Source organism: Paroedura picta, chromosome 6, assembly GCF_049243985.1.
Source record: "Paroedura picta isolate Pp20150507F chromosome 6, Ppicta_v3.0, whole genome shotgun sequence".
NCBI lineage: Eukaryota > Metazoa > Chordata > Lepidosauria > Squamata > Gekkonidae > Paroedura > Paroedura picta.
The window spans coordinates 112,066,568-112,079,279 of NC_135374.1; the positions used below are offsets into that span (position 1 = coordinate 112,066,568).

The following is a 12,712-nucleotide window of genomic DNA, read 5'->3' on the forward strand; positions in this document are numbered from 1 at the left end:
GGACTTCATGTTCCCCGTGAACCACCCTGAGCCGCAAGGGAGGGCCGTATAAAAATGGAATAAATCAATGAATAAATATTCTGAATTATATTCTAAATTATATTCTGAATAAATATTCTAAAGCTCCGAATATTTGTGTCTGCTTCAAACTGAATATAGCGGAGTATTTTAGGCTGTCCTTTGTATTGCATCGTCTCAATGGAGGCTCAACCCAATATTGTAATATAGGCAAATTTGGCACCTGAATTTAAGAGATAGTCTTCAAAAACTTGGAGAACACAGCTGCCCTCCTCCGGGCAGGCTGCCTTTCTCCTAGTTCTTCCAATTGCAGCTGCTACACTTTGCCCACTCATTTATAGACAAAGGAAATGAAGTAGGATTTCTATCTTGCTTTACTTTTGGGGATCTCAGAGCTGCTTAGAATCACCTTCCTATCCCCACAACAGGCACCTTGTAATGTAGGTGAGATTGAGACAATTCTGAGAGGGGGGCCATGGCTCAGTGACAGAGCCTCTGCTTGGCATGCGGAAGGTCCCCAGTTCAATCCCCGGTATCTCCAGATAAAACATCAGACAGCAGGTGATGTGAAATACCTGTGCCTGAGAGCTTGGAGAGCCGCTGCCAGTCTGAGTAAACACTGATTCTGTATAAGGCAGTTTCACGTTTACATGACTGTCCCAAGGCCACCCAGCATGTGGGGAAGCGGGGAATTACACTCTTAACTACCACACTGCTCAAGGAAAAACTGTTCAGAAGGACAATTCCTTCTTCATGTCCACATCCAACCGGATAGCCAAGGCAGTAGAGTGTCAGTGTGCTGGATCTGGAAGACCCAGGGGCTTTACGCACCGGGATCTTTGTTGCAAATTGGTCACTGAATGAAAAATCGCCATTTAAAATAGTGGAATTCGTCGTTATGCATACCTGCCTTTGTAGTGGAATCCAGTTGCATTTTGTAGCGTTTCCCACAGCTTCCGGTCTCGGCAGAAAAGGAAGCGCTATTGCCAAGCTCGTCCCGCCCCTGGCCGTCAAGCAGCCAATGGGCAGCCGTTAGCATGCTCCCAAACAGCCCCTTTCCCTTTAAGAAAGGTTTTTTTTTTTAAAAAAACAGACCCATAGCAACGAATCTGGGTAGATTCGTTGCAACGGAGAGACCCATCCAGCTGCCTAATGTGAGCTGTCGTTTGATCGTATGATCGTTGCCACGCTGCCTCGAGTGATAAAAAAAAATCCCCCCCCCTCTCACGGGCCCGATTTTCGGCTGAATTAATGTGTAAAAAATAAAGGGACTTTATTTCAGCAAACGGGCTTTTATGTGGTTTGTGCTTAGTGACTAAAGGTGAAGGACTGAAGCCAGGGAAGCCTCTAAACAGAAAGAGGCTCGCTGGTGCGTTTATCCCCGCTCGCTCGGAGAAAAAAAAATGGCGATCGCTTCGCCGGAAGTTTGGAGGACAGGCTCAGGAGGAGGGACTTTGAAGAAACCGCAACAATGTTAACGCACAGGTCTTTATCGCTAGTGTTGCAGATTGGTTGCAAGAGTGTAGCGCTTTCCGGAGGGTGAATCCACTTTTTGGGATTCCCCTGAAAGCGCTACAACGAAGCGCTTTTTGCTGATCGGTTTCAGGAGTGTTGCAGATTGTCTACGACGTCGTGCGTTATGGCAAATCAATAGCGTTTCCAATTGGCAACCATTGTGCGATTTTGAAGGCGTGCAAAAAGCCCCCCAGGTTTGAATCCCTACTCTGCCATGGAAACTTGCCAGGCGACCTTGGGCCATTACACCCTTTCAGCCTGACCCACCTCTCAGGGTTGTTGCAGCAATAAAATGGAGGAGAGGAAAACAACGCAAACTTAGGATAATTAATGGGGAAAGGCAGCTGATAAATAAAATAAATAGCTAAATTAGAAGTGGCGTGGGGACAGTACAATGAAAAGTTCACTATTCCTATGTCGCATCTTGATTTATTTATTTACTTTATTCTATGAAACACAAGGTTTCACTGCATTGCTTCCCAGTGTTGTAATTCTTAGAATCATAAGAGTTGGAAGGGACCTCCTGGGTCATCTAGTCCAACCCCCTGCACTATGCAGGACACTCACATCCCAATCGCTCATCCACTATAACCTGCCACCCCCTTGAACCTTCACAGAATCAGCCTCTCCGTCAGATGGCTATCTAGCCTCTGTTTAAAAATTTCCAAAGAAGGAGAACCCAAAACCTCCCAAGCAAGCCTGTTCCACTGAGAAACCACTCTACTCTCAGGAACTTCTTCCTGATGTTTCAATGGAATTTCTTTTGAATTAATTTCATCCCATTGGTTCTGGTCCGTCCCTCCGGGGCAAGAGAGAACAACTCTGCTCCATCCTCTATATGGCACCCTTTTTATGCTTTTATGCTTTACTGTCTGTGTTATACATTGCTTTAAGTGCAATGTTCTCTCATTTTTTAAGCTGCATGTATTGTACTGTTCTTCCTGACTTATTTTTAATTGCACCCTGCTTTGGGTCTCCATGAGAAAGGCAGACTGCACAGGAAGTAGAACACAAAAATGTCTTGAGATAGCCCTGTCCGGTCCCCAGGAGCTGTAGATCTCTCCCCTTTGGGAGGAAGGCGATAGCAGGCCAAGTAATCTTTATGGCTACCAAGGAAAGTTATGCACAATAGTAATCTGGTCCCATCAATGGGTTAAGCTACCAAACTTAACCCATTGCCAGAGCCAATTTCATGAGAACATCCAAATAACATCCAAATAACTTCCATTCCAGAGAAACCTGCTGTTGAAGATAAGCAAAATTCTACTGGCAGGTGTCCCAAAAGAAGTCGGTCAATACAAGGCTTTGGTGTTTGCTTTTGTTGTTTTGCTATTAAGTCATAAGCAGTTTATGGTCACCCCAAAGTGTTTCCAAGGCAAGAGACATTTAGAGGTGGTTTGCCTTTGCTTGCCTCCGCATAGCGACCCAGGACTTCCTTGGTGGTCACCCATCCAAGTGCTCACCAGAGCCGAACCTACTTAGCTGCCAAGTTCTGATGAGATCCGGCTATTCAGGTCAGGACTTTTGACACTTTGAAAGCCGTCATCCTAGCCTAACATTGCAACTGATTGGTAAGTTGGGAAAATTACACCCTGAAATGACAGTCTGGTGAACACATTTTTCATAATCAAGTTAAGTATTAAGTTAACCAGGAGAAGGGTGCTTCTCTGCCCCCATGGAAGAGACAGGTGATTCCAAGCCCCCCAACCAGGGCGTTTGGTCAAGGAAGGGGATGACCTTGGAGGGCAAGCTGTATGCCAAGAGAAAGCTGCTGTATGCCAAGAGAAAACACTGACTCATTTAAGGGTTGAGCTGGGCATCATAAGGGGAGAAAAGTTCTTCAACATACCATTCTTTCATTCATTCATTCATTCATTCATTCATTCAGTCATCCATCCATCCATCCATCCATCCATCCATCTATCCATCCATCCATCCATCTGGTGTGTGTTTTTAGACTGCCCTCCTGGCATAACGGCTCAGGGAGGTGTACAAAGTTGTATATAAAATACAATAATTAAAAGGAACAGAATTTAAGTTTTAAATTAATTTAAAATTGGTAACATACATGTTAAAAATTAGCAGACACAAGCTCCTCCACAGAACATCCATACAGATTATCCCAAAAGTCAGGCTGGTCTGGGAGTAAACAGATACATGAATAGATTCAAGTGGGTAGCCGTGCTGGTCTGAAGCAGCATAACAAACCAAAATCAGCGTCCAGTGCAACAAAGATTTATTCATGGTGTGAGCTAGTCTGAGAAAGAGTGCTTGCACTTGAAAGCTCACACCTTGAATACACCTTTGCTGGTCTTAAAGGGGCCACTGGACTCTGATTTTGTTTTGTTGAGATTAATGGATAGACAGATGGATGGGCGGGGCTATAAATAGGTAGAAGGACAGATGTTAGCAATGGCCCCAACCAAAAGCCCTGTAAGGAGAACAGAAGGGATTGGGGTCTGGTAGTAGAGAATCACCAGGCAGAAAAGGGTAAACATTTTCCAAATTCTACCAGGAGCCCTTTTCTAACCTTCTTTCCCCAACCCCCAATGGCCAGCAAGCAGTCCAGCTGAGAGAAAACAACGTGGGAACACAGTAGATGAAACATCTCTGCAGGCGACCCATTAATCTCCCTATGCGACCCCCGTATTCATGATATTTTAGGCACAAGTTTGGAGAGTCAACACACAGGTCTCCTCTTACAAAAGGTAGACAAACATCTTGAGGAAGCTGATAAGCACGGCAGCCAGGAACAATGTCTAATGTTTCATTGACCCTGCCGTCTAGCAGCAAAAAAACATATCCTCTGAAATGGAAGCTGAATTTCAGAGAGTCACCAGTAACTGCCGAGAGATCGTTTCCACTTCTGAACTTCTATGAAGTTCAGAATATTCCTCAGAACAACAAGAAAGGGGCCTTCCACTATGGAGCAACTTTGCCCAACCCCACACCAAAAGAAAACACAATCGCAAAGGACTTTGAAGGAACTTTACTCTTAGTTTGCATCCATAGCTTAAGATTCCAGATTGCACACACATTGGATAACACACAAATTTGTTTATATTATATATTAATTCGTTCCACGTATCCCCCATGTTGTATGTAAACTGCTCTGAGCCATATGGAAGGGCGGTATAGAAATCAAATCAAATCAAATCAATAAATAATGCACTTTCAAGGAGCTTTTGCAACTGAGATTTTGCAACAGTAAAATCTGCTTCTCAAGTGCATTGAAAGTGCATTATCCAATGCGTGCAGACTGGGCCATAAATACCAAAGCAATTGTGTGCACTTCTTCTGCTGACACAAGGGCTAAGAAATGCTTTAGCAGTCCTCTAAGTTTATTCACACACACTGTTATGGAACAGAAAACATGGGCACCTTCTTTGTAGCCCAGACTAGTGTGACCTGGGTGCAAACTGCACGGAGCTTTTATTCCAACCCCAGATCGATTCAGTCCCTGCCCTCTACACAGAATGCGATTTCTGTTTGGATTTTGGGCGATTTTAATTTTCCTTCTGCAGAAAGAAGGATTGATCCGGAGTGACCCTACCTTTATTGTGCTTTATCTGAGACTGCTGTTAATCCTGAATAAAGAAAGCTCCATGGTAGAGAACCTCTGATAGGCTACACCTGGTCATGTGATGCGCTAGCCTTAAAGGAGAAGCCCCTAACTTCTCTCAACTTCTGTCGGTCCTGGATTTTTCCTTCCTCCTCTGCCTTTTTTGATCCTCTCCCCCTCCCCTCCAAGAAAAGAAAGAGGCTCCCTGCCTGGCTCCTCTCCCCCCCCCCTTCAAGAAAAGAAAGAAAGAGGCTTCAAGAAAAGAAAGAAAGAGCCCTCCCCCCACCTTCTGAGCCTCCCTAACCACATGCAGAAGACTTTCCTGTTTCAATGGGGAGGAGGGGGGAGAGGAAGACCCGAGTTCAAAGAGATCTGAATTCAACAGGATTGCCAATGGAATAAACAAAGTAAGTGCAGACTCTGCCCTGGTCACAACTTGGAAGCAAAGCGGGGCTGATACTCGGAGGGGCGCCCACCAAGAAAGATTGGGGCTGCTATACAGAAGAAGGCAACGGCAAACCCCATCAGCTCATCTCTTCCCTTGAAAACCCCATGAGGAGGTTACTAAAAGTTGGTTGTGATTCAACAACACACTTTAACTTCCTATACTTACATCTTGCCACTGCTGATCTTGCTCCTGCATCTGCGACCGTATTCTCTGTAGCTCTTCATAGCGTACTTGACGGATAGTTTGGAGTTCTTCTGCGCTGACGTCGTTCAAGGATTTGCTCCTAAGGAGAGACACGGTTACTTTAAAGGTTCCAATTTGCCTCTAGGGAAGATCACAGCCTTCAGGAGAGGGAGCTGAACTATAAAGTAGCAAATAATGGAAGCAAGAGGCTGGAGGAAAAGTAAGCTTGGAGAGGCACTGGCCTTTATAGACAACCACCAGCTATGATACAAAACAGAATGCACAATGCAATCAATTTCTTAAAGCTTTTTGGAAGCCATTATTAAAAAGCTCTCTCTCCCAGTTCTGTACCCCCGAGATTGTATTACCATTAGGGTTGCCAACTCCAAGTCCGGAAATACCTGAAGGTTTTGGAGGTGGAACCTGGGGAAGATGAGGGGCATCAGCAGTATAGGATGCCATAGAGTCCATCCTCCAAAGCAGCCCTTTTCTCCAGGGGAGCTTATATCAGTGGCAATTCTGGCAGCTCTTGAGGCCCCACATGGAGCTTGGCAACTCTAGTGACCATGGGTATTGAGCTAAAAAAGACAACTAATGTAGGCTAGGATTGCATGCTCTGGTGCGGTTCGGCTGCTTCAGTGATCACTGAAGCCCGAGGAAGCCAGTGCTATGGCCGAACCGCACCGGAGTGCACAACCCTAATAGGCAGCCTTCAGGAACCTATAGGAAGTATGCCGCAGTAGTATTTGCATCAGGAACACCACTCATCTGAAACAGGAACTGTCTATCAACAATGCAGATCCTATTCTAGCCATATATTTCCAAACTTTACTTAGTTGCGGACACAGGAAGAAAAAGGTACGTGTCGCTCGGGGAGAATCACCCAGACTGATTTCCCTCTAACTCAGGCTTTTTCAGCCAGAGTTTCGTGAAACAATGGAGTTTCCTGATGGCCCTGGCTGTGTTTCCCAAATGGAAGGGAGCTAATTAATTTTAACATATTTTAAAAATTTGTTAAACATTTATCAGGTGATATGGCCATATACGGTCATGTTGACCTACCCGCTACCAAAACGGGCCTGGAGAGGGTGGGAAGGGGAGGAGCTCCAGGTGGGCGTGAACACAGCTGTGCTTCCCAACCACATTCTGCACAGTGGTGTCACTTCTGGGGTTTCTCAAATTCTGAAGAATGTTTCAGGGGTTTCTCAATGGTAAAAAAGTTGAGAAAGGCTGCTCTAAATCCTATTGCAATTTAATTTCTTAACAGGCATCGATATGTGCCAAATTAACTGCCGCAATTCCTGGAAGCGCACACACAATAATGTGTTGTGTCTTGTGCTGTACAATTGCATCTGATACGATTGGTAGCTAAAGACAATTTTGTTTTCTTTCATCAAACTATGAAACAGTTCTACCAAAAACAACTTTTTGCTCAGTTTCATTAGTACCTCAGATAAGCTCCCTAAGAAACAAGTAGGAGGTATTTTGTACTGTGATACTGAACACGGGTCAGGGTACAAAGTTACTGAGAGCCATTTTTTCCCTAGAGAACAGGAAACGATAAATGAACATTCACTTTCCTTTGAAGGTATCATACAACAGTCTGCCAGCAACCATTTCCTAAAGGGTGAAATGATAGAGCCACTAACTGAGATTTGGCAAGAAAAATGCACCTAGTGTCCTGGGCAAGGTTTTAAAGAAACGTACTTCCAAAAAAACAAACCATTATGAACTGAATAGACCAACACAAGACAGGTCACTTTTTCACACCCTGTGCTTTTGGTTGCGACATCACATACAGCTTCCCTCCGAGATTTCTTCTCTTCTCCCTTTCTTTTCTGACTTGTTAAACAGAAAAGTAGACTAATCCCAGCCATGACCTGGATTATGAGTGTAGTCCTAAGCAAACGTAATAATGAGTTGGCCTCCCTAATTGGTACACCTCCGTGAACACGCTTTGGTTAATTTGATAAGCGTAAGAAATTCATGGTCCTTCTCCATGCGCTGGTTGTTCCTTCCTGGCTTCCGTAATTTTCTCTACCCTTCATCTCAACACAGGATGTCATGAGGTAAAAAGGTAAACATATTTATAAGGGTTTAAAAAATATATATTTTTAATTAATATTTTAAATAAGCCAATTGAAAACCTCCTATGACAACACTTTGGAGTAAGTCAACTAATAACTTATTAATAAATGTGCTTTAACTAACACAGAAAATCCACATTGCCTAGGTTTAACCACATCTAAGAAAATTGGTATTTTGATATGTTTCAAACCCTTGCCGATTTTGGCAGTGTAATGCCACTTCTTATGGAGCTCTGTGAACTCTTATCGCAAAACTGATCCATTTCCGGAAGACATTGCCAAAGAAAGCACAAGGTGCAGTACACAAAGAGTGGAAAAAGTCACAAAACACACGTGCAGGGTCTTATCTATTCCACAGCACAGCATTTTGCCTCCTGAAGGAAATTGCCACGTGAAATAGGATGACACAGTATCATATGAAGCAAATAGCCAGAGATTTTATTTATTTATTTTTAATTGATTTATTATTAGGCTTATATACTGCACTTCCTGGCCAGCCAACTCAGGGCCATTCACAACAGATCAAAGATATCCTCTTGTTGCCAACAGGCCCAGAGAAAAATGTCCTATCATTTTAACAGATGTTTATCATGTCAACCAGGGTTTCATGAAACCCTGAGATTTCTTGACGGCCCCGGAAGGGTTTTCCAAATGGGTAGGAGTTAATTTTTTAAAATATATTTTTCAATTTTGTTAAACATTCATGGTGTGACCTGACCATATATGATCATGTCGACTTGCCCCTCCCTCCCAAAATGGCCAATGATGGGCCTGGAGGTGATGGGAGGGGGAGGGCCCCAGGTAGACATGTACACAGCTCTGCTTCCCAACCATATTCTGCACGATTGTGCCACTTCTGGGGTTTCTCAAAACCTGAAGAATGTTTCAGGGTTTCTCAACAGTATAAAAGTTGAGAAAGGCTGGTATAGAAACAGGGACCTGAAGCTTTTCATGGCACTGATGTAAATATCATCTGGAGCAGAACAGCTCATCAAAATGACGGCCTTTTTTTAGAAGAAGGGTGGCCTTTGATTGGAATGACTGTCTAGGAAACCAGTACACTTAAATATAACTTATGGTTTGTCATTATCATAAGTGAACAATTAGCCACAAAAGGGCAATTACAGCTTCCTAAGACTAGCAGCCTATTTCACAAACTTGCACCCTGTTTCAAAGACTGAGCTGCTGCCTGCAAAAAGATGCAACTGCTACCAGAAATAGGATCCATAGTCTAATCCTCCCTTCCCTGCAACATCTGGGCAAACCTGCTTCACCTGGAATGTGTTCAGAGAAGGGTGACTAGGATGCTTGTCTTATAAGGACAGGCTGAGAGAGTTGGAGATGTGTAGCTCAGAGAAGAGGAAGGCAAGAAGTGATGTGATAGTTATATTTAACTATGTAAAAGGTAGACATGTTGAAGAGGGGGACAACTTGTTTACTGCAGCTGAAGAAGAAGAAGATTGGTTCTTATATGTCACTTTTCTCTACCCAAAGGAGTCTCAAAGTGGCTTACAGTCGCCTTCCCTTTCCTCTCCCCACAACAGACACCCTGTGAGGTGGGTGAGGCTGAGAGAGCCCTGATATCACTGCTCGGTCAGAACAGTTTTCTCAGTGCTGTGGCGAGCCCAAGGTCACCCAGCTGGCTGCATGTGGAGGAGGAGCAGGGAATCAAACCTGGCTCTCCATATTAGAAGTCCATGCTCCTAACAACTACACCAAGCTGGCTTAGAGAAATGGACCAAGAGTAATGGGTTCAATTTACAGGAAACGTAAATATTTGAAAGCATTTTCTGTTGGTAGGGCTGTTTGTTGATAGAATACGCTGCTTCAGAGGGTGGTGGCCATGAAAGCCTTCGACAATACATCAGAAATGATGTGAATGTTGCCTATTTTCATGGCTGGTCAGCGCTTTTCAAGGCCTATGGGGGGGGAGGTGTGCCATACTCATGACGTTAAGCCTCTGAAAAACCCATGGGGGCTTGTCCTTATGCAAATGATGTAAAGAGAATGTTGCTCAGGAGAGCTCCTCTATAAGGAAAACAGGGCTATCCTATAACAAAATGGCTTTATAAAGGGAAAAGGGACTGTGGATCAGACCACTCTGTAAAGGATGTATTTCCAGTCAGCAGCATGTATCACCTGGCGCCATTCCAATGTTTTCTATTAATGTAATACTGTTTTCTTCACTATTTCCAGACTGTGTTGTGCCCAATATATCAGTAATGCTAGTCCAACTCCATTGCTCACTTGGCAGCTCCTCATATTCACTTTATCAACCTATGCCGTCCTTATCTATGTCTCTTCATATGGACTGTTATTGATTCACACTGTGCAATCCACTTCGAGTCTCAGTGAGAAAGATGAACTATAAAGACATTAAATTACAACAATCTATAGGGTTGCCAGCCTCCAGATGGGGCCTGGAGATCTCCTGCTTTCACAATGGATCCCCAGACAACAGAGATCCCTTCCCCTGGAGAAAATGGCTGCTCTGGAGGGTGGACTCTACGGCACTGTACCATGCTGAGGTCCCTCCCTTTCCCATGCCACTCTTTCCAGACTCCGCCCCCAAAATCTCCAGGAATTCCCCAATCCAGGCCTGGCAACCCTAAAGACTTACAGTACTGGGGGGGGGAGTACAACAAGCTGCAACACTGGCACCACAGTTGGTAACACTTTATTGGCACAGCGGTAGATGCATCCCATGCACAAACATATGGTGTTGTGGCAGCAAAATGTCAGTCATTAACATTTTGGGCAGATGGTCAACAGCTGCCATCCAGTATAAGGAGCTAGCCATGGAAAAAAAAAACATCAGCTACCCAGGCTAGATGCAAACACTCTGTCTGAAGGACACCGCATGCCAGGAGTCGTCAATAGAGAAACTTTAAGACACCAGGAGCCACTGCCCTCGTCTCTCATACATGCAACTCTTTTGCCAGTGAAAGCACCTTCCAAACCTAGTGCTGGAACAGCTCTGCAAACCAGCCAGGCACAGAAGTATTAAAAGCAGCATGCGCAAGTTCCCTCAAGCACAAGTTTTCAGCCACTGCTATGAATGCACAAGCTAGGCGGGTTAATCCATTCTACGATGGGGTACATCTGCGTTTTCTTTCCATCATCAAACTTACCCATACTCATCAGAAAGCTTTTGAAATAGCCTGGGGATCAGAAAACCAGAACAATGTCATATTAACCCACTCCATTTTCACAGTGTGTAAAATCAAGACAATGACGTTAAAGCATGGGATGATTAAAACAATAACTCTTAAATTGCCAAAGGAGGAAGTAGTATGAGGTCTTCACCTGAAAATTCTGACGATGAGGTTTTGGAGAACCATTTGAATACTTGGCCTCAACGTGCAGGAATATTGTTTCCTGATTCCGGCTTGACCACATATATACACAAAATACATAAAGGAAGCTTCCCACCCAGCTTCCAATTAAAAGGGAGGGGCAAACAAGTTTCTTTGACAGTCGAAAAGAGCAAAAGTCCAGTAGCATCTTAAAGACTTTTAAAAAATTGTGGTGAGGTATGAGCTTTTGTAAGGCACTGCTCACTTTGTCAGATATATGAGCAGTGACTCATGCAAATTCAAATCCTGCTACAAATTTAAGGTGCTCTTGGCTGCTTTCTACTGCTATGGACTGACTAATTCGACTACCCATCTTGAAGTTTCTTTGAACCATGGCTTAACATATTTTATTCTTTTGTCAAACACACAGACATATCGAAGCTTAACACGTTGAAGTCCCAGGCATTAATTCATGATTTAGATGTTCTTATAACAAGCCCTTCAAACAGTCACAAAATAAAACAGTAGGGCCACAATCCAGTTCATCCCCTACATTACTGGCATGTAGGAAAAGAGGCCACATAGAGAGGGATATCTTGCAAAAATGAATACAACACCAGAGGAGGATGGAGGAAGCAGCCATGGAGAACCCAAATGAGACATCACACTACATGAGTTTTAATCATTCCTTCAGTTTTGTTAACTGCGTTAAGCTTCAAAATATGATCAAAACAAAAAGATTCAGAACCGCAAACGTTCACAAATGTTGCCAATGAAGCATGCACAAAGGGTTCTTTAGAACAACAAAACAGTGTTCACCAAAGAAGCAGATGAACAAAATGGATGCAGATATTTCGAGATGCAAAACGAACACTTTACCAGGAGAACACAAGCAACCACATTAGGCAAGACAAGGACTGTCTCTTCATGAAGACAGGCATTGCCAATGCTGCCACCTTTTGCTCACTACAGTCCGAGCATCTTCTGAAAAGGTAGTAAAAATCTTCCCATATTAAGGCTATCTCAGTATCTTACCTTTTTTTAAAATGATGCCACTAAAACATTAATGGGTATCAAGGCAAGTGCTCAGTCTCCAAAATAGGCAGGGTTAAAAAATAAAACAAATGGAAATGTTACTAATTCACCAAATCCAGTCTTTTTTGACCCAACAGTAGGACAGGAGAAACTGAGAAGCACTCCTAAAAAGACAGGGCTAGGCACAAAAATGAGCCTCTTGTTAAGCCCAATGACAGAAAGAAACCTAGGCAGGCCTTTCATTTGACTACGAGATTGAAGGGGGACACGCACACACAGATTTGGGGGCACATTTGCCTTGAAGTCAAAGATTCTAGGAAAGTTGCACCATGAATTTCAGTGTGGCTCCTCCCCCTCATCCACAGGCATGTCTCTCAACATGACAGCTTTAAAAGCTTTACATTTTCATAAGGAAGTTCTAGAGAAAAGGTCACAGGCGAGAACAGAGTTTTTATTGTTAGCGAAGCACTCCAGGACTGGAGGTGTGCATATTTCCACAAATGCCTACAGACGGGTAACTAAATAGGGCTGACTGCATTATTTCTGTTATCACAAAGAGCAACAGATT

At 43.7% G+C, this 12,712-nt stretch overlaps 1 protein-coding gene across 10 annotated transcripts in view; it reads right to left on the minus strand.

Moving 5' to 3' along the window:
- Positions 1-12,712, minus strand: part of LMO7 (LIM domain 7) — a 195,668-nt gene that overhangs the window by 51,021 nt on the left and 131,935 nt on the right. For 9 of the 10 annotated variants that reach the window (XM_077343966.1, XM_077343965.1, XM_077343964.1 and 6 more), the window contains 2 exons: positions 10,945-10,974; positions 5,709-5,826 (listed from right to left, as the gene is read on the minus strand). In XM_077343966.1, the coding sequence (XP_077200081.1) occupies positions 5,709-5,826; positions 10,945-10,974 (148 nt within the window). The remainder of the gene's footprint in view (positions 1-5,708; positions 5,827-10,944; positions 10,975-12,712) is intronic. The other variant, XM_077343968.1, reaches the window with a different exon arrangement.